Here is a 22247-nt window from a genome sequence, read left to right on the forward strand (position 1 = left end):
TATTTTGCTAACCGAGTGTCCGGGCAAGCTTGCGCGCACCACAACTAATCTCGGGGAGGACTACCACAGCAACCCATCGCCATGGTCCCCCAATTAAATCATAAGAAAACCTAAGAGGGGAATCAAACCCGTGACGTACGCCTAACCCACACTTCATGTGCTCGCCCTTACCACTTGGACAACCCATGAGTGGGTCCCACTAGTGAATTATTAATTAAGAATATTGTACTAAGAGTATAAATGGATTGAAATCCGTGATTAAGTATCAAAATACCTTGTTCCTAGACCTAATTAATGTTGAGATTGAAATATAGATATCTATTTGGGTCAAATCAATAAAGTCTATTAGGTAGATCCCAACAATAAGTTAAGTTCATGCATCTTGAGGGAATCTCATCTTATTCCCCAATTATTAAGATTGACCAATTTTTAAGTTTATAGTTGTGTAATCAATGCCCATTGATACTCTAACTAATTAGTATTGGGTGTAGTAGCCAAGACATCCCTCTGTAAAGGGAGAGATCTTGTGTTAAAGCTCCCTCGTTGGCTACCCACAAAGGTTTATCCATGTTTGGTATGTGTGGTTCGTGGGGGTATTACATGTACCCAAGGGATTTATTTAGAAAAAGAATCTTTTACCCAGGAGATTTGGACGAGATGTAATGCTCTAAGAGGCTTACGGGCCCAGAACCCCCATCATTAAGAAAATATATATATTGACACTCTAATAATGCCAATATATTTGAGGAAATTCAAAAACAACGATATATTTTCAAATATGCCTAAATTAACACTAGTGTTCCATCCAATGTAACATTCTTTTCTTCTTATTTATTTTCAATAGTTAATTCATCTGTTCTAATGTGACATTTTTTTTTTCTTCTTCTTCTTCTTATTTATTTTTAAAATTTAAACATAAAAAAACTCCGACAAAACAAAGTATTTCATTATTGAGAGCTTATATGGCCATACCTATTTTTTTTAATAAACTTCCAGTTAATGAAATTATATCCATCATACCAAATAAAAATAATTAAACACCATTTAATATACTCTATGATGCATCTCTTTGCAAATCCAACTAGGGTACAAGGAGAAATAATTTATGAAATTAAATTTCGATAGTTTTTTTTTTTTTTTTTTTTCTTTTGCAGTACTTAAAGGATTTAAACTCCAGTGTAAAGATCTCTCCAAAGAACGGATTATTAAGGTTAAGAGATCGATAGTCCTAAATACGAGGAAAAATGATCAATCGAGTACATTAGTTCCCAAAGCTCAAAGAGTCTCTTGGGGGGTGGCGGGGATCATCAAACATATAAAATGGTTATAGGCACTCCAACAGTATTAACTGGGATGTTGAAAGGGTAGATTTGGCGATTATAATTAATTACTCTCCCTTTCTCATAAGTAGTTAACTTTGCAAAACGTGAGAAAGGATGTCTTAATCAAATGTCAATTAACCTATTCACTTTCATCGCCAAAGTTGACCAATGGTTAAATTGTAATATCTACCAGTATCAGTGTCAAAAATACAACCATACAATAAACTAACGAAGCCGCGCAAATTCTTGAACGACACAAGTCAATTTTCATAAAGGCGAAAAGTAAGCAAATCCGGAATTTCAAAAGAAAGGCTAAATCCGTCATTTTACTTCTTAGAGTTAGAATAATAAGTAGAGAAAGGCTACACTTCGCGTCTCGTTCGCTCTCTCTCTACAAAACGAAATTCTCATTTTGTCGAACAGTTCGTCTTCTCCAATCTTCCGGCGAAAACTAACCGTATTCTCGCAGATTCCAGTCGTATATCCGGAGAAGTAAGAACAATTAGAAGAGAGAGAATCGATTGAAGAGAGGGTTCGACTTTGATCCAAGTTTCTTCATTCGATGGCTTAAGTGATCAGAGAAGTAGAGAGGAAGAAAGAAGAGATGGGGAAGACGGGTTTTGGGTTGGTTGCGAGTTTATCGGTGGCTTCATGTGCGATTGCAGCGTTTCTGGTGAATCGACGAGTTAAAAATCGGAGAAAGTGGAACCAAGTTGTGGGTGTGTTGAGGGAATTTGAGGAAGAATGTTCGACTTCGATAGGGAGATTGAGACAGGTGGTTGATGCCATGGCTGTTGAGATGCACGCAGGGTTAGCTTCAGAAGGTGGGAGCAAGCTCAAGATGATTCTCACTCATGTCGACAATCTCCCAAATGGGTAATAGTTTAGAACTTAAGATAGTCTCTATTTCTTTTGGATTTTTGTGGTTTAAGGATCTATGGGTTTTATTGAAAATGTTGATTTTTTTTTTCTTCAAGTATTTTGGTTCTTCTTGTTGATGTTGAAATTGGTTGTTGTTGTTAATGGTTTTAAAATGATTTTTTTTTCGGGATGCTTTTGTGTTTCAGCATCTCATTGACTGGTAATGTACATTGGGTTCTTTTCTTATTTCCTTTTGTTCTCTTATAAGTTGAACTGTTGAAATTTTCTATGGGTTATTGGGTTTTGATAGTTTAGAACTCGAGATAATCTCTCCTTTTTTTTTTTTTTTTGGAGTTTTGTTTAATCGAGTTTTTGTTGAAATATTAGTTTTTAAAAAAAAATGTGTTTTGGTTCTTCTTGTTGATATTGAAAATGGGTAGCTGTTGTTAATAGTTATAAAATGATTCTTGTTTATTTTGGGATGCTTTTATGTTTTAAGGATTTATGGGGCTGATAATGTACATTGGGTTCTTTTCTTGTTTCCTTTTGTTCTCTTTTATAAGTTGAACTGTTGAATTTTTCTATTGGGTTTTATCTGTAATTGTTTGAATTTGAAATTTCATTCTCCCTCTTTTAGTTTCCTGCTGTTTCAGAATTTGGATCTTCAAATTCTTCTTCTATGTCTTTTCAGATAAGGGAAGACATGTACTTTTTGTTTCTTTATGGTTGCTTTTACTGTTTGGGTTTCATTCAGGAACTGTTGTAAATTGGGTTGAATAAATATGACAAATTTGATCTTTTTACCCCATGTGTCAGTTCAAAGGACTCTTTTTATTTTTCTACACTAGAAAAAAGAGTGATTAATTGAATCTGCATAAGTTTTTTCCTTTATATGATTTCTTAACAGTATTGGTTCAGAGTTTAGACTGATATTGATGGCAAAGGAGGACTGAGTTTGAAATCCTCTCGATAGGTAGTTTAATTTATTTTCTTGATTGTTTGGGTTTCTAAACTGGTATTACTACACATTTATGTTTTTGATAAATGCAAAGATATCATTGAAGAAAAAGTGTCCAAGGTACAACTGAAGTTATTTGCAAACAATACAATGCGGATAATGACTTGCCCAAGTGGTGGGTTTCATGATTCTATAGTGACTCCGATGACCCTCTAACCCGTGCACAATGGCCTTTTGTTACTGTGACGCCAGAGGTGTTGAAAATATTTCTTGAGGATCTTCTACCCTCTGCAATTTTCAGAGTGGGGGTGTTTATGCTCTATGCTGCCAACCATCATGTAGGGGGAGATTCTTCCCGGCATTCCCTTTTTGTTGGGTCCCTGCATATCGGGATTTGCGGTATGGTTTGCTGACAAGTCGATCGCCATAGAAGGATTACAAGACTCACTCAGAGGTCCAGGAGACCTACCAACTAACGCTTTCGTCAACCAATAGCATATACATGAACCCACCCAAGTGGGAAACAAAACAATTAGGCTAACCCCTTACCCGAACAATTCGTCCCATCTTTGATCTTTTGGTCCAAAAAATTAGGTTCCTTTAACTGGTTCAAAGGGTCTGTTTTTATCTCCTACAGAAGAAAAAAGTCTCATTGAAACTGCAGAAGTTTTTGCTTTATTTGGGTTTCTTAACAATGTTGGCTTGGATTGTTTTTATGGCAAAGGAGGGATAGTTTGGACTCCTAGATACGTAATTTTAATCAATTTTCTTCCTATCATTTCAGCTGTTCTGGTTGTTGAATGCAACTGAGCTATTGAAACTTTCTCCTTGATGCTCATAGTTGAATCCTATATCTGTTGAGACCTTCTTGTCATCACCTTTTGCTTGCTCTATACTGAATTGGTTATTTATACTTTTCTTTAGGAATGAAAAGGGTACTTATTATGCCCTAGATCTCGGAGGCACAAATTTTAGAGTGTTGAGGGTTCATTTAGACAGTAAAAGTTCCGTGATCTCGGGACACAAAGTGGAACAACAACCCATTCCCCAACATTTGATGTCCAGTACAAGCGAGGTAGCCATTTTTTGTTTTGTTTTGTTTTGTCTTGTTTTTGCATGTCTTGTTTTGGCACAATTGGGTTCTATTTTTTATGTTTCCTTGCCTTGGCAATTTTACTATGTGCGATAATGGAGGTGGAAGCAGTGGTTTCTTGCATGCAGGGACTCTTCGATTTCATCGCAATGAAACTAAAGCAGTTTGTTGAAAGAGAAGGCAGTGGTTCTGATATTCCATTGGACAAAAGGAGGGAACTTGGATTTACCTTCTCATTTCCTGTGAAACAAACATCTGTTTCTTCAGGCATTCTTATCAAGTGGACTAAAGGATTTTCCATAGAAGATATGGTAAGTGGGTTGGTGTTTATGATCAATGCATCTTAGCAGATAAGATTTTCTTTGCTGCTGATGTTAACATTAGATGGTAACATTTCTTTTGCTTGATTTTACAATTTGAAATTTGTATTCTTGAGAGAAAAATCTGTTGATTCTTGAAGGGCCACTACAAGAAAATTGTCATGATTGTCTGGCAATCCTTTTGTGCACACTCTATTGGATTAAACTCACGATTTGAAGTTTTCCCATGAGGAGAAAAGCTGACTATCACGTTTCAACAATTAACTGACGTCATAGGACTTGTAGAATACATTACATTGGTAACAAAGTGATCATCATTGTTCAGTAACAATCATATATGAAGCAACATGATCATGATTTGGGTAGTGGAATCAGTTGTATTGGCCAAGCTTAGGGAACTTGAAAAATAGCTCTGTAATGCACAAGTCAAACTCATCAATAGTGTCACCTTCTTTGCAAAAATTCTCTCAAACAGTTTGTACTGATTGAAGGTTTTATTCCACATAACCTGGTGTCTCTTTTACTTCTGTTTGTTGACAACATCATGAAAAATCCTCTGATGATTTCAGCCACAACATGTTCACTATTGCCGAGTGTCTTTCTTAAGACTTCTTTAGATAAGCAAGATAGGTTGTGGCATTGACACTACTGATAGAATCCTCACACATGGGAACTTATTCTTTGAAAAATCCTACCTTGAGGCACGTAAGGTTTAGGTCTCTTTTTCTCTAGAAGAGGCTTACACCTCACCCTATCAAAGCTTAAGCCTTGAGGTGTGCAAAATTATCACCTGTTGTCATCGATGTTATTATGTTTGCTTAAAAAAACCTTGTTTACTTCTACCGTACCACCCCCCGCCCCCGGTATAATTGCAGTGAAAGAAAGCTAGTCCACGAATTCCTTGTCTTTCTGCATAAGAAACTCATATTCACAATGACGTTCTTCTTGCTTATCAAACTATGTGTTGCACCTTATGTCTACATGAAGAAATCGGCCTTCAAAGGGATCAATGCTCCTCAAACCAACTTGTAAGGGAAAAACCTGCCCTAAGATCAACTTGTCAAGGAAAAACCTACTTTCGATTTGATAGAGAAGACTTTACTGAGATTCCACTTCCGGACCCGCATATACTCTTCCCATTTACATCACCCCTTTTTCCTGAAGAGTGCCCAAACCATTCATTTCCCATTGTTGATATTGCTCCTAAAGACTAAGTCCCAAGAATGAAATCCTACAGTCTTCAACTAGGGATTCTTTGGTCTATGAAATGGCATCAAAAGAATGAAACATCTTGTCCAATGAATCATCACCACACCAAGAACCTTTCGAAAATCCAACTTTTTCTCTTCTTCCTACTTGATAAGAATTACCTGCCCTAATAATACTTTTGGTTTTAGAGATCTCTTTCCAAACTTTAGTCTTATTGGAATATGATGGATGGTTACTGTCTCATGCACTCCTCCAAAGACCGTATGTGGAGGCTGAAAAATCACTATTTTCATCATATTTGTGCCAAGTATAAGAAGTGCTTGAACAATGGTGCCAATAATACACATTCCATCGTATTGCCTGCATGATATTGCTAAATAAACTTGTTGCTCCCTTGCATTTTTATGGGGTGGTCATCTCGATTTCCCCTTTTTGGTTCTAATAAAATTTACTTTACTTATGTATAATAATAAAAAACTTGTTGCTTGTGTCACTGGTTGTTCAAAATAGTGTCCACATTATTTTTTCAAGGGATTATTATCTTGAGGATACCTTTTCCACTTTATCAATAAAAAAATTATTTATCAATTTTTTTTAAGGGCTTAAGTCTTCTGAAGAACTTCTACTAACATTGTAACTAGATCCAGCATTGCTACTGAATGAAGCTTACCACAAGGATGGTCAATGTGTTGAATGATTTGAATATTTTGGATAAATATATGAACAAGCATGTCTAGTAAACTTAAATATTCTTGTCACTCTTGTTCAACAATTCTTGTCAAATGTTTAAATGGATACTTGTTAAAATTTTGGGCCTCGTAGTTAATTGTTTATATTTATTTTAACAACTGTATATAGTCCATAATCAGAGGCCTGATATTTATTTTGATTGTCAGGTTGGAAACGATGTGGCAGAATGTTTACAACAAGCCATGATCGGGAGAGGGCTGGATATGCGAGTAGCAGCACTGGTAAGCACTTACTGTCAAGCTATAACTAACAATGCTGTTCTGATAGTTCTTTGTGCTTCATGGACCTCTTCAAAGGTTTGTTCTGAAAGTTCTAGTCCATTATTCTAAGTGACAACTTATTGGCACTTTTAGATGTCAACATGTCTGCACACATCCTAACTCAGTAGTGTTGTCCTTGTTTTAATGGTTTCTAAGAGAGAGCTGGTCTGTTTATCAGGTGGTGTGATCCTGCAACTTTAGGTTTAGGAGGGAACATTTTAATCATGAGTGATAAGACCATTTTGGTGTTAATTTCGTTGGTAGAGCCCTTTTCAATATCTTTACAGCGTAAAGGGATGGGCACCCATCTTGGTGGATCTGTACGGACCCACAACCAGTAAGTGATGATCAATTTGGGGAGAAATTGGAGGATATTGCTTGTTATGGGGACTTCTCTTGGTGCAAATGTGGTGTTATTGATTCTTGGAGAAGAGACAATAGTTCCATGGAGGGCTAGCTATGGATTGGTTCGGTACCAAATCAGTACCACTCCAATACTGATCCAATTTTTTTTAAACATGTACCCGATCTGATCGGACCAATGAATATGTGAACCGAATCCGATCCGTCCATTTCATCCTAAACCAATCCGATCAGAACACATGCCTTATTTTCAAATTATCAATGTTCAATTGAAAAAAAAAAAATCTACTTTCAAACTACAAACATAGGGGGAAACCAAAAAGACTAAAACATTTTATCTCTATATGTTTATATGAAATTAAGAATAATAATAAAAATATAAAATATGTTTGGAGTGGGTGGTTCGTTCTTCCTATGGTTCTATAATTTGGAAATGCATGTTTATGTCTAAGAGAAGTTTATATCAGAGGCATTGGATATAGAGTGGCCAATGGTGATAGTTCGTTTTTGGGAGGATCACTGGGGTGGAAGTTCCCTGCTCAAAGATGAGTTTCCTTTCTTTATTCCTTGTTAGATAGGTTAAGCCAACAGGTCCAAAACTTTATGATCCGTATGGATGAAAACTTCTCTTGGGACATTGGCTAGTAGGAATTTGAGTGATGGGAAAGTGGACCTAATTAATTTCTTTTCTCATCTGGATGGATGATGAGCAGATTTGGATGTAAACTCGAGAAGATTCCTTCACAATTAGACCACTTTTTTTTGCGGGGGGGAGTTTTCTTTCTTGGCAGCCTTTGTGAAGGGATCTAAAAATCGTTTCCAAATTACTTTCTTTGCTTGTAATGCTTGCCTTGAAATAAACTCTTTTTCATTAATCATTTGGTCTTTTGGAAAATAATCTTACTAAATTTTGTTCTAAATAATCTTTGCTAGAAGAGTATGAGATTCCCAATTCAGGATTTAGTGGACTCTTCCTAGGTTAATTTCAGAGTTCTTTACCTGGCATAGATAATATTTCTCCTTTAGGGTTTGGTTGCTATGGAGTTCTCTTCTCTTTGCAGTTTTTTGGGGTGCTTGAACCGAGAAGAACTGAAGAGTTTAGGCTTAGACCCATAGCTTAGTTGGTTTGACAAATTGCAAAGCAACTTTGAGGTCATGGGTTCAAGTCCAGCTTACCCACCAAAAAAGAATAAGAACTGAAGAGTTTTTTTTTTGGCATGGAAGGGAGCTTCATGGCATCAATCTGAGTATGAGTTCCTTTTGTTTTAGTGGTCTTAGTTTATATTGAGTGTGTGGGCCTTGTTCCCAAGGACTTCCCATATAGAGGGGAGACTATTATTAACGGGATAGTAGTGTGGATCTCCCTGGTAGGTCCTCTTGATTTCCTTGGTTGTCTTTGCAGCTTTTATGCAGTTTTAATAAATTATATAAATATACAAAAAGAAATCACGTCTTGTACATCTACTTGATGTTTATTAACTAATTAGGTAACCCTATGCTTTGTGGAAATGTCTTCTTTATTTCTTTTATATTTATTTTAAAGAAAATATTTGAGTTCGAATGCAACTATAGTGTTAAATTAGAGGAAAAATTGTATGAAAGAGACCCAACAATCTAAAATTCTTCAATTGATCTTTCTTAAGTATTAACAAAATTGTCCATCTTATACGTGATTTACGGTTTTGTGTATCACTATTATGAGTAACTTATATAGTTATGTGTTCTCTTGACGTATATGTATGTACATTTGTACGAGTATCTATTGTTACTAAGGGTGCTACTATGGTAGCCAGGTTTTGTGAGTATAAGTTGGTGGTTTATGTAAGCAGGTGAATGATAGTGTGGGAACATTAGCTCTTGCACATTATCATGATGAGGACACTGTTGCTGCAGTGATTATTGGAACTGGCACAAATGCTTGCTACATGGAGCGGGCAGATGCAATTATCAAGTGTCAAGGCCTTCATATGAAATCTGGAAGCATGGTAACTTTTGAGAGCTGCTATTGGCACCCCCCAACTTTTACTTATTACACACCCCAATTTTTTAAATTATTTATCACACCCTAATTAAAGATTAAAACACACCATTCAAACATTACAAAGATTTGGCTCAAGTTATTAATCAACATTATACCACTTGTTCAAACAATTTCAGTAGTTGCTTATAATTAAGATTAAAAAAATGAGAGCTTCTATTGACACTCCAACTTTTATTTATTCCACACCATTTAATTATTTTCTTTATTTTTAATTGTGGTGTAATAAGTAAAGTTGGGTTACCAATAGCAGCTCTCTAACTTTTCTATGGATAGTTTGTTGTCTGGAATCTTACAAGCTGATGCACGTTGAACTATACATATTTGTATGTTTGCATTAGTCATATTTTGTCGATTAGGTTGTCAATATGGAATGGGGAAACTTCTGGTCATCTCATCTGCCACGAACTTCTTATGATATTGATCTGGATGCTGAGAGCCCTAATCCCAATGATCAGGCAAGAATCAACTGTTTTTTTTTTTTTTTTTTTGATATTTTTTTTATGGAAAGCCTAGGGAATACAATAAAATTGTACTTCTTGCTTCAGGGTTTTGAGAAGATGATTTCAGGAATGTATCTCGGCGACATTGTAAGAAGGGTAATTCTTAGGATGACACAAGAGGCAGATATTTTTGGGGATGCTGCTTCAAGCCTTTCGGTACCCTTTATCCTAAGGTCTGTCTCATGTTTTGTATTCGTATGCTGCTCATTACTTTACCTCTCTTGTTGATCCCTGGAAAAGATTCTAATTTGATAGTCTCCTGACATATTTAATTGATTTCTGTTATTTACTTAGTAAATAACAAGACCGCGATAAGCATGTGATTCATGGACCCCAATTTGTTAAGTATTTTACTTAATATTTAAATATCTTTTCCATTGATGCTATTCCAAATCTCTAATACAACAGCTGCCCATGTCTGACATTAGTGGGTATCTCAATCACCAAATATCAGATTATGTTTCTTGCCTTCTGACAGTTCATGACTAAGGTTCAATTCCTTCCATTACTAGCCTATATCTAGCCCCTTGATTTGACTCTTTATGGTGCTGTGGATGCAGCTATCTGCTTAGGATCCCCTTGCCCACTTTTCCTTCCTGAAGTTGTATAACCTGTGTCAAAGTCGTTCGTTAAGGTGCAATGACATGGTCTAAGCAGCAGTTATTGAGACCTTAGATATCCTGAACTTCCCTATTTTGTTTCATAATAGGCACAGCATAGTTTTTCTTCGATGATGCTTATTATTAGTTACTGGTCTTTTTGCTCTTAGTCTTATAGTTGGATGGATTGATGTAGATGGTTGGTGCTATCACATCTGTCCCGTGATGAGGCCTATTTTCTTCTTGCAACAATGGAATTTATCTGATGCATTGGGGTTTGTGCGCGGGGGGGGGGGGGGGGGCAGCATGAAAAACTGATTTTATACACTTGCACACACGTTGCATCATATATCAAATCCATGTGTATATGATTGTGTGTAATCTTAATAGAAACTCTTGGCAGTTAAATGAATGCTATCTCAGATGACTAGAAAACTTAGTAACTGTGCATTTAAATTTGGGCTCTTGTATTAAACCTACGTATAACATATTTAAATCTCTTCACTTCTCAGAAGGCATCCTCATTAACTTAATCATTCAGCTAAAACTTTCTCAATTGTTTGCAACAAAATTTTCACCCTTTCCCAAACAAATCTAGGACACCGCTGATGGCTGCCATGCATGAAGATGATTCTCCCGACTTGAGAGAAGTAGGCAGAATCTTGGAAGACACGCTTCAGGTATACAAGTTGCACTATGATCAGTCTATTTGTTTGTTAAGGGAACTACTCTAATCATTGTTCTTCTGTGGGATTTGGGTTTTCAGATCTCAGACACTCCTTTGAAGGTGCGGAAGCTCATTGTGAGAATATGCAATGTGGTGACACGAAGGGCTGCTCGATTGGCAGCTGCGGGCATTGTGGGTATCTTAAAGAAGATAGGGAGGGATGGGAGTGATGGCATTGCGAGTGGAAGAACCAAGAGTTCAAGTGAATCAAGTAGCAACATGAGGCGAACAGTTGTGGCAATCGAGGGGAGTCTATTTTCTAATTATACCATGTTCAGGGAGTACCTGACTGAAGCTCTTGCCGAGATCTTGGGGGAAGGGATTGCCCCACATGTTATTCTTAGGGTGTCAGAAGATGGGTCGGGCATTGGAGCTGCTCTTCTTGCTGCCTCCCATTCAGCCCACAGCGAGTCTCATGTAAGGTTTCAGTAAATACAAATATAAATCCCATGTAAATTGTAGAATTCATTTATCATATTTAATAGAAAAGCTCTCTGGTGTTGTGCAGTAAACTAAAACTTGCACCGTGGGCAACATGGTCTCTATTTTTCTCTATAATCTTTATCACATTCGCCATTGAATCTGATTGACCTCAATGAACAACTTTTGGAATCCTCAATCATAAAACCATTTCTCAGGTTTACTGTTGAGCATTGATTTTTGACAAACCATTTACCCCAAAAGACCGATCTGACGGGGAAGGTGCAACTATGAATATGAGAGGGTCTGTCGAACTGGGGCATGATATGTGAGCATGTGACACCCGAGAGCAGAGGCGGATAACAGTACACTCCACATTGATGCACTTGTTTTATCGCAACAGTATTTTTGTCGTCGGATTGGCGGTTGGTGAGGAATGCTACCTGAAACAGTTTCTGGGTACTAATGTTTTCACGTTTCATTGCTTATTCTAGTAGATGGACAGTTGTCCATATGCCATTGCATGAGGATATCTCTTTGTACACTAACCATTTTTTATACTTGATGTGTACATGTTTTTTAATCAACATGGAACATGGACCATTCAATTGTCTTGAAAGTGCTAGGGAAATGGGACTTGAGATCCATCTTTTAGCAGATTGTAACATATTGGTCCAAATGAGATAAGTTTGATAATTGAATCTAATCGGACCATGTAAACATCCAGATATTATAAGATTAGACTTTTCATTACAATAGCAGATTTCACTACCAGCATTCAAATCTCTTTGAAAAAAGAACCAAATGACTTAATCATCAAATTGATATTATTTGAACCTTAACCAACCTAGTAGCTTATGGAATTAGTGGTAGTTTCCGTTGTCATTTTAGCATGGTGATGCATAATGAGACCCACATAATATCTCCATCCATCACACTGACAAGATCAAGTTACCGTAAATAAAGTAGTCAAACAAGCAATTCTTTAAAAAAAAAATCAAAATTTTAGTGATAGACCTGTTCGGTGAACTTCAAAATTCTTATATCAGAACGTAAAGATCTGTTGTTACATTCTGATCCACAAATGTAAAATGAAAGTTATACTCTGTTTATGGTGATACCAAAACACTGGAGATGATAATTATGACAACGATGAATGTACTTCCGAGACATAAGATTTAGTTGACATAATGCTTATATATAGGAGCTTTGTTTCTTTTGGCTAACAAAATGAATCATTCATTTACACAAATGAATATATGTTTCAGTGCCTTAGAGGGACTCTGCAAATTGAGGAGCCTGCAGATCAAGCTCTTGTCTCATGACACAGTTCATAAACCAGTCACTACTGTAAGTCCATAAGCCTCTCTTTGATGCTAACAACGCCTCCTCCATGTCTTCTTCACATGCAATAAATATTGTCCTTGATGGCTCACGAACTTTGCCCAGTACACGAAGGACCTACAAATACAAAAGCACTAATGTCACTTACAATCACTGTTATAGGTGTTCTGGCAATACTAATTACAAACCATTCTTCTAAGGATCGGTTTTAATCATACACACAATAATGTGAATGGTAACATGTATTGAGAGTACAAATGAGACTGATTCTCAGCATTTTCAATATATTCGGCATTTGGAACAAGTAAACTTCCATTTTGTCCCTAATAATAAGAAAAAAATATAAAGATTCTATTTATACTTGGAGAGTCACATGAAAAGAAAGTGGCCACAAAATGGATGTTCTCTTTTGTTGAAAGAAGAAAAAGGATCTCCGATTGAAGGAAAACAATGGGGATGCAAGAAAAAAAAAAAAACTCTTGTATACTGTAAATACATCAAATGGTGTTTTATAGTCAAGTAATTGAGAGAGTGAAGAGGATGTGCATGTTAGGATTAAAGATGAGTTCAGAGGCTCCATGTGAGGATGTGTGTTAGGATTAAAGATGAGAGAGTGAAGAGGACAAGAGGGCAGAGGAAGAAGGTGTAAAAACAATGAGGATGAGTTTCATGAGGAGAGTGAAGATTGAAGAGGATGAGAGGGAAGAGAGGCTCCATGTCAGGATGTGTTAGGATTAAAGATGAGTCCCCTCCTTTGTTTCCCTAATAAATAAGCCAAATGGGTGTAATATGACTGAAATGCTCGTCTCATCCAGTGACACACAATTTAACAATTGTTTCAACGAAAGGTCCAAATCAGCAATCTTGCAAGTCAGTAATCTCTTTATCTCCAAATCTACATGATCCTTTGTCCCTATATAGATTGTTCTTTTGTCACCTTACTCACTACCAGTCCATGTGGTGTGCACGTGGACCAATTCATTTTGTACCATCTACGCATCTTTACTTGTTATTGCCTCTACAGGGATATATATATATATATATATATATATATATATATAATATTTTCTATGAAAATGGACATGTTTAACCAATCCCAAAGGCTGTAGACCCAAAGAAATGATCGGATCAAAATACTTAGAACTTGGTGAGATTCTGATCACTTACGTTTCCTCCGGCAGACCTGACAATGGCTGAAAGGACGTCAACTGGAGGCTGGACATGTTTAGCAAGGCAGATATCATAACCTTTAAACAAAGCTCGTGGATGAGCATTTGCTCTAAGAACGGCATCTTTCAATTCTGATCTGTATTTCAACACATAATCTCTGTCTTGTAAAATAAATGGAAACTCATCTGTAAGATATAAGCAAGGATTAGATGGGTATTATCCTCGTTAAATATTAAGGCACAGAAGTGTTTTGACTCACCCACAAATTTGCGTTCCCTGAAGCTTTCTTTTAACCAATTGGTTGAGATTATCCAAGAACTGCATGATCAGTAACAACTTTCCACATTAAGATTACAAATCGAGTGATGAAGAGTGTTATTATGACTGAAGCTTGGAGAAAATAGATTGAATAAAAAATTATATGCAAAACAAAAACTCCATAACTTCTGAATCACACATGAATAAATAGCTAATACCTGTAACTGGATTTAAAAGATGATCAAATCAAATTTGAAATGCAATGAGGAAACAAAAAGAATAAGACAAAAAGAGAACCACGGTCAATTTAATCCTCTCATCATCATCATCATCAAAGCCTCATCCACCAGATTTAGGGTTGGCTAAATGAACCATGTTCATTCAATTCTATCCAAAGCCACATGTGGCATCACTTTGCAATCATATAGGCAGTAAATATCAGACTAACCCAGAACATAGAGCAGTGCAGAAGTTCAGAGTTTTCCTAGCTTTCCCTGTGACAACATGTGTGCTGACGCTTCCATCTGAGGTAACAGCACCACCAAGTTCTTCAATTATCTATCACAAACAACAATACATAATCAAACGGGTCATTAAAAAGGAGAAGTGCCAGAAGAGAAATAATGTAACTGTAAAAAAATAATAATAAATAAAAATGGAACACCAAAGAACTAGTAGACGTTAAGATAGATGAATTATAAACTGCAAGCAAGAATCAAACAAATCAACCCAATATGTATTGCAGGGAACCTGAATGACCCACTCCAACTACTTGATAACACATCATAATCTCTTTTCCTATTCCCTTACCAAATTTTTTCTTAATATATGAGAATTCCTGGTAATTGAGTTGCCCATATAAGTTTTATATTTTACTTCTTTTTTAAATTATTGACCTTCACCTTCCAAAAGACAAACCCTGTGGAAAAGAATTTCCATCTAAGAAAATGCAGAGATTTCTCCATAGTAGTTTAGCAACCAGCTTCTACTTAAGCTTTGTAGTCTCACAATTATCCATGCAGAACTTTTAAAACATCGAGTTTATATTGATATGGGATGGTAGAATACATAGCACACTCGAACAGATTAAACATTATACTGCTAAATGCTAATAATTAAGATAGTATAGAGTGGCTATCTCACCTGCTTTAATTAACTGACATAGATTTGGCTATTTCTTTCTAAACAGGTTTTGGTTCACATTTCTGTTAGACAAGTCCTAGTAAGTTGTTCAGAGGAATATGTTGAGAGTTATAATCAGTTCAACATTTTTTGTCATGCCTTTAAATGGAGACTTATTATAACCTTCTTCAGTATTACTTTTGATCTACAAAAGGACTACTATCCCTACGATGTATACTGAACACATTAGGGAACTATGTCCTCCCAAACAACAACATGGCAGTGAAGTTTTGGTTTATATGCTCTAGATTGTCTGAGAATATTTCATGAAACTTCTTTTTATTAGTAAGAGCTCACATAACTCAAATCAAGAAACACTGAAAGTTTAATGCATATCATTCTACGTTCAAACATAAATACACAAATAACTCAATTTTTTTATTTTTCCAAGGTTTTCCTTATGTGAGTTGCACTCTATAGATCAAATTCTTATGTTCTTCAATCAGGCATGAAACAAATAAATTGAGATTTCTTAAACAATGATATAGTATCAAACCATGGATTTGCACAGCAGCAGCATCAACATGTCTGACGTAGCATAAACAACAAAAGGATTCACCTTTGTAAGAAATGTTTTCTTGGCATCATCGGCAATATTCATTAACATGATTCTATGGCATTCTCCATCTGGCACAATTTTTTCTCGGACAAGATTTTCATTCGATATGTTATGAACTGGTCTGCTTTCTTCAGTGTGGAGTGCAGAACAACTGCTATTTAATGAATCTTTACAAACAACTTCCACAGAGGATTTACCCTTAGAAGTTCCCACCAAGGAAGCATCAAAACAAGAAATGTTTCCTCGATCATGTTCCCAACAAACATCAAGGTGACAGTCAATATGATGACCACCCTTTACTTTTTTTGATTTCAACGAGGACAAGGAGGCCTCCCATGCCCCCCTCTTTACACCTAGTCCAGAACAGGAACAATGCTTTCCATCAGCATCATTTCTACTATCTTTTATTTCCAAACCGGTGGTTACGTTGTTGCATTCCACTATACTCAAAGGAGCCCGTTCTTTGCAATCTTGTATTGAATCATGTCTAGGAGAAGAGCCTGGCAAAGGTAGAGTAGATGACATAAATTCATAAGTGTGAATGATCGCGTGTCATGATAGTGAACATGAAATGTAAGAACTAAAAGACTTGAAAGAAAACAAATTGGAAATAATTATTCAACCTACCATTAAACTTTCTGACATCTGTTGAAGACCCATCTTTCACTGATAATTGGGATTGAGAATTTCCAATTTGAGGATCATTCTCATTCAGCACTGCTCCTTCCTTGATAAAACTACTCTTCCCAAGTTCTTGACTTTTAACAGGAACAGATGAAGATGACTTGGTATGAGGCTTTAATGAGAAGAATGATTTTGAGTGATGTGAAGGGTTTGCTGGAATGCTGATTTCCTTGTTAAGATGAGCTACCATGAGGGTGGAACCACCAGGAAAGCATAAAGCCCTCCGAATGCCAGCTTTGATCGGTAGTCTGCGAGCTTTACCCTTGCTATCTACTTCTGCTATTGGCACAAAACCCTGGATTGCAGATTTTCAATAAAAATTCTACTTGAGAAAATATAGAAATTGACTTGATTTTACAAAAGATGCTAGCAAAGTTGGTTTCTCAACAGGGAGAAAAAATCCTAGTTATGTCAACCAGATTAGTTCACTTTGAGTTCCAAAACCTTCCCCAAGAAACTAATTACTGTATAACTTTGATATAAAAAAAAAATTTGTGGGGTACTTTCTTTCTGGGGCAAGGAGAAAGTGGAAGCCATGTTTGGAAATTTGTACTAGAGAATATAGATGCTTTGTAAAATATGTAAATATAAATGCAACTAGATGAAACCCAGCATGATCAAGCATATCAACAAAAGGATATGAATCCATTATTGTATAAATGCTTCAAGCTCTTGTCAGGGTCCTTTCAACTTACCTGTTTAAGCCAAAAACCTTCAGATTCCTTGTCTCCCCAACAAAATATGGTACGGATACCAACACTCTGAAGTCTTTTTCTCAACTCCAAGTATAAGAGGCAACCAAATCCCTGAAAATTGCCAAGATCCATCAATAAAACTTCAGGGAGAATATGTCAGTATTTTTTTTCTAAGAACAGTGATGCAGGAGGATCTACTCTTCAATGCACTTGTGCTACACCACAAGAAACCTCTCAAAAGAGGTGCGCCAACAAGAAGAGAAAGAAGAAGAATTACTTTCAGTAAATCCTGTTGTTAAGCTTAGGGAAGCTTCTTACATTTGGTTGGGTCAATTGGAATTAGGAGATTGGGCTAGTAATATCTATAAATAAGGATTATTGTTGATGTAACAGAACATATTTTGAGATTTGATTGACAGGTTGTTAGTTTAGAGAATTTCCAGTGGTGAGATGTACAAACATCAATTAACTTGTCTCAAACTTCTAAATACTTTTGAGGTAGACAACTTAGATGGCCAAGTAGGTTGACTCATGAGTTACCTGAGACAACAAGCATGTGAGTTTTTTGCAGCTTCAATGGGTATTTTATGCTATGTAGTCCTCTACCTTGTAGAAAAGTTTTGCTTTATAGAACTGTTTTATCTCTTAAACCAAATATTGTCATTGAGTTTAAAGAACAGAAGGTTCTTGTTTGCGCTAATCACAATGAAAGAAATGTTGCCTCGAGGCATTCATTGAAAATATTTGAGAAAGAACTTAATTGGAAACATCACTAAACCTTGTGTTGGTAGTTTGAACTGACAGCAGCAAGGGGAATCTCTGCATACTGCGTGTCTGCAGGGATTATTTGATAAGTCACTGCAGCTATCACCTACATATAGCAATGAGGATGAACCATGAATCAAGTTAGAAGCAAGGAAGAGTTATGAAATAGGTGGGAAAAAACAATTATACCAGAAAATTTTAGGGCACATTTGGCTTCAGGTAAACTGCCCCTGGTCAAGAACAAGGAAGGGACATTGTGGTCCAGTGTATGGAGGGATGCACAATCTAGGAAATTGTGCTTTGTGGCACCTATTTCATAGAAAGATCAGTCCTCAAACCCTTTTCTTCACTAAACAAGACAAGGAGGTGGACCAAGCCAATCTCTCCCCATTGTCCATGCAGCCAAACACACCCTAAAGTAGAGAAATGAATAGAAGCATCTGCAATAAACCAGTGAAAACTAGAAGCTTAAACATTATGAACATTGACAATGTCGAGCTTCTGTATCAAGTTGCCTGCCTCAGTAACCATGTGATTTCCGCAGCCTAGCTATTCTTCAACTATTGGAAAAACATATATAGAAAGAAAAAATCGAGGTCAAGGGGAATTTTCACCCAAATTCTATCTTGTTCTTAAGGTCTGAAGATTAAAGGAGATAGAATCTCAAGGTTAAATAGGAGGGTAAAATTAGACGTTGCATAGGATGGGTTCTGGGGAGAAAATTAAGGGCTTTTTACTAGAGGTCATAGATGAGGACATTTAAGCGGATTTAATTAGTGTCTTACAAAAGACCAAGGTCAAGGGGAATTTAATATCAAAAGTGGAGGGGAACCATATATCCCTGGAAATAGTCATTGTTTCTAACTTTACCTCTCTTTCTGATTTCAATTTGCTTTCATTAAGTTCTGGTTCATTGTGGACTGTTTCATCCAAAACATTTTGAGATAAATCAGGACAAAAGAAAACATTTGAGACAAATCAGAGAAGACTGAAACATTCATCAAAACTTTGATTATAGGCATGTTTTGTATTGAAATGTTCAAATAATGGTATGTATCGGCCAACACATTCTGAAACGGTATGACTGGATAAACCATGCTCATACCAACCCACACCAACAATAATGCAAAGTGGAACCTACCTCTCCAGATCCTTCTATAGCATTAGATTTCAAAAGCAACGAGTAATATTTCCTGCAAAATTAATTGATTTTACAATTATCAGGTCCTACCAAAGAAAAAGAAACTTTTCTAAAAAATCAGTGCAATCATGCTGATGGAACTTTAGAATTGCCTATTGAACCACTGTTACCTTCACATCACAGATCACACAAAAGTTGAAAAATGAACATTTGTTACATTTGACATACTAGTGCAGGTGGTTTTAAGGGACGTGGGAAGAAACAATGCTTCTCACCCATTTGATACACATCGTTCAAGGAAGAGTGATTCCTTTCCAGTATTTGCAGCAAAATTCATTGAAGGGAGTTCACTCATATAAATCCTTAGTACTTCCTGCAAGCTCAATGCAAAATCTTAGAACCATAAACAGAAAATAAAAAGAGAAGGGTATATATGCAGTTTGTCAACAACAACAAAAATATACAGTCCAGGAAAAATATGTCATCTTATCCAAGAAAACTCTTTAACAAGTAAAAAAATCAGAAACATTTGGCAGTAAAAGAGCACCAGGAACATTGATCTATTCTTTTCTCTCTTTTTTTTTTTTTTCCTAAGAGGGTGGGGTAACGCTTGAACCCAAGTATGTGGTACTACTACTCAAAAGACTTTACAAAAATACCAAGTTGGTACAAAGAGCATTGATCTTAAAGGAAGAGCTATAGAACTTTAGAATAATTAAAATTCCATGTTTCAATTTTGAGCATCATCACATACTCATTTCTATAATTTACTAGCATTTATAGAGGGATCATTTGTGAAGAAAGACAATGATATTCTTTGGCCCAAAGGAAAACAAGGACAGTTTTAGCCCATTATAGGTAATGTGTGCAATTTAACTCCCCGAAAATTATTGGGCCACCCACAACATCATAGTTGGACAAAATCCCATAGACTTGGTTTGCTCTATTATACTTTATGATCATAAAAGGGAATGGCAAGCTGAAATAAGAGTAGCACCCTCTAAGGGTGGCAAATTGTCACAATATATATTTACACAACACACAAATTGATTTCACAGAGGAAGAATCAACTAATTGTACACCAACACACTTTCAATCAGCCCTTCTCTGTGTCTTGTGGGAAGGACATTATATACCAACAAGGCACTCGGATATGCAAACAACCACAAGGTTCCTTGTTGCACGAAAAACATGAAGAACTATATTTAAAAGGGGAAGATTGATCACTTGAGGAGAAAATGGAAACAAAACACAAGTTTTTCAAAGTGAAAAAAGAAAGAGGAAAAAAAATGAAAAAACATAGATTTATTGCTCTCATAACATGTAACATGAGGGTTTATTACATTTGGGAGACTTGAGGAAAAAGAATACTGGTTAAAGAAAGAGGGAAGAAAAGAACCCAGCTAATTTTTTTTTTTAACTTTATTTTCTCCATATATATATTATTTCACACAATCCTCTAGTACTTTCTTTAGATTACCATAGTTAATTTGTTTTTGGTTTGGGTGTTTGATTGGTAATTACTAGACTTATACGGTGGGACCTCACTCTACTCAGACATCCGAGATAATTGAACTATACTAGTTAATATCATCTACTATGTCACTGCGAGTGGGAAAACTGTAAAACATAAACTCCCAAATGACTTCCATCCTCATAATATCTTTCATGGTTATTTATTTATTTATTTATAAAAGGCACTTTGAGACAAAGTGTACCTGAAGCAAAGACTTGCTACGGCTATCGATATCTTTCGGATTAACAAGCAAGAACAAGTGATCCCTCAAAGAGGAATTTCCCTCTCCTTCATCTGGAAATGAAAAGTAACTCATTAAATTAAACAAACTCAAATGCGTTTAGAAGGGAAAAAAAAAACCCTACAATAATCAAAACTTGAAGCGCAAAAATAAGTTTTGTACCGTTTTCACCAAGTTTCGAATTCAAAAGATCTTTGTTGTATTTTCTAGTAACATATTTTCTTGAAGTGTCCACTATCCCCAAAACACATATAAATGCACTAATCAGACCGTTAGATCCTTAATAAAAATGATGGCAACTATACTGAATCAAAATTAAGGGAAAATTATACCTGAAATTTTGATCTTTGCGACGTCTGAAACTGAAATTTGAAGATTATTCGTATTCGATGATTCGTAGATGAATTTGTTTCCTTCGATCTCGACCTTACAATTCCCTACGAAAGAATAAAGACACGATTGAGATGATAAGTACGTGATTTAGAAAGGAAAAAAGAAATGGTTGGTTTCTTCTCTGTTTGAAATCTAGGGTTTTCTGTTTCTTGATACCGATTGAGAAGAGCGAAGGAGACGAAGAGCTCATTTTTCCCGCCATGGCTCTGTGATTGCTTGAAAAATGAAAAGTAAATAAAGCTTGAGAATTTTAAATGATGCGCCAGAGGGTACATCCGTTATTTGAAGAAATCTATAGGGGTGTTTTAGTCTATCTATTAATACAGTTTTCCCGAACACAGAGGAAACAACTCGGAAAAAAAAGGGGTGGGGGAACAACTAAAAAATTTGAATATTGATATATCTCTTAAAATAATAGAATCCGACTCAATGATATGTACATATATGTATATGTATATATATACACATACGCTAAATAGTCGAAGGTCGGGCCAAGACCTACCTTACCCGTCAAAAACTAAAAATAAAAACCTCTCATATCGGACTTGAACCCAACTCGTTTTAAACCCTAAGACCAAGGCAGAGTGATGGGATAAGTTTTCATGTTGTCTTTGAGTCAAATTGGGGAGGTATCCCAAGAATCTTAGAGTGATTGACACGTTATTTCGTAGGGAATCACTTTTTATTATAGAGTAACTCTTCGTTAACAAGTCCAAGAATTAAGAAAGAGGATAAGTCCATAATAAACTCGAATCCCCATGAATAAGGAATGGGGGTGATGTGGTAAAAAAATACAATTAAGGAAGGAGATTGACCTATAAACATGAAGGGAGGCCTTGAGAGAAAGGAATTTCGGATTGTGGTCAAAGTTATTAG

General features: G+C 36.1%; 2 protein-coding genes across 7 annotated transcripts; one reads left to right on the forward strand and one right to left on the reverse strand.

The window, feature by feature from the left end:
* Positions 1 to 1690: 1690 nt before the first annotated feature.
* On the forward strand, positions 1691 to 12830 carry LOC147396945 (hexokinase-3-like). 3 transcript variants are annotated; one of them, XM_086452280.1, is made up of 11 exons: positions 1691 to 2198; positions 4066 to 4216; positions 4363 to 4545; positions 6660 to 6734; positions 8966 to 9121; positions 9534 to 9632; positions 9723 to 9850; positions 10875 to 10956; positions 11043 to 11420; positions 11489 to 11882; positions 12692 to 12830. In XM_086452280.1, exons 1-10 carry the CDS (start codon positions 1927 to 1929, stop codon positions 11591 to 11593), a joined length of 1629 nt encoding a protein of 542 aa, XP_086308406.1. In that variant the 5' UTR covers positions 1691 to 1926; the 3' UTR covers positions 11594 to 11882; positions 12692 to 12830. The 3 variants fall into 3 exon arrangements, with proteins under 3 accessions (XP_086308406.1, XP_086308407.1, XP_086308408.1); XM_086452281.1 differs by having other exon boundaries at positions 11494 to 11882; XM_086452282.1 differs by having other exon boundaries at positions 11512 to 11882.
* Positions 12421 to 21685, reverse strand: LOC147396946 (N-acetyltransferase). 4 transcript variants are annotated; one of them, XM_086452276.1, is made up of 14 exons: positions 21528 to 21685; positions 21311 to 21415; positions 21141 to 21212; positions 20940 to 21031; positions 19497 to 19594; positions 19222 to 19273; positions 18094 to 18186; positions 17316 to 17426; positions 16564 to 16915; positions 15874 to 16436; positions 14644 to 14753; positions 14197 to 14255; positions 13935 to 14122; positions 12421 to 12884 (listed from the first exon to the last, which is right to left on the reverse strand). In XM_086452276.1, the coding sequence occupies exons 1-14, from the start codon at positions 21571 to 21573 to the stop codon at positions 12696 to 12698; spliced, it is 2130 nt and encodes a 709-aa protein (XP_086308402.1). In that variant the 5' UTR covers positions 21574 to 21685; the 3' UTR covers positions 12421 to 12695. The 4 variants fall into 4 exon arrangements, with proteins under 4 accessions (XP_086308402.1, XP_086308404.1, XP_086308403.1 ...); XM_086452277.1 differs by having other exon boundaries at positions 12423 to 12884; positions 15937 to 16436; XM_086452278.1 differs by lacking the exon at positions 21141 to 21212.
* Between the last annotated feature and the right edge of the window lie 562 nt (positions 21686 to 22247).

The sequence above is a fragment of the Akebia trifoliata genome, chromosome 8, assembly GCF_017979445.1.
Source record: "Akebia trifoliata isolate Shusen 1 chromosome 8, ASM1797944v1, whole genome shotgun sequence".
Lineage (NCBI taxonomy): Eukaryota > Viridiplantae > Streptophyta > Magnoliopsida > Ranunculales > Lardizabalaceae > Akebia > Akebia trifoliata.

Excerpts from the sequence above, each read along its gene's own strand:
- LOC147396945 (XM_086452280.1), top strand. The coding sequence starts at position 1,927 with ATGGGGAAGACGGGTTTTGGGTTGGTTGCGAGTTTATCGGTGGCTTCA. Across the intron at positions 6,735-8,965 it reads ATATGCGAGTAGCAGCACTG|GTGAATGATAGTGTGGGAAC; the intron begins GTAAGCACTTAC and ends TTATGTAAGCAG. Across the intron at positions 10,957-11,042 it reads TCTTGGAAGACACGCTTCAG|ATCTCAGACACTCCTTTGAA; the intron begins GTATACAAGTTG and ends TTGGGTTTTCAG.
- LOC147396946 (XM_086452276.1), bottom strand. The coding sequence starts at position 21,573 with ATGGCGGGAAAAATGAGCTCTTCGTCTCCTTCGCTCTTCTCAATCG. Across the intron at positions 14,754-15,873 it reads TGCTGCTGTGCAAATCCATG|ATAATTGAAGAACTTGGTGG; the intron begins GTTTGATACTAT and ends TGTTTGTGATAG. Across the intron at positions 14,256-14,643 it reads TGCACTGCTCTATGTTCTGG|TTCTTGGATAATCTCAACCA; the intron begins GTTAGTCTGATA and ends CTGATCATGCAG.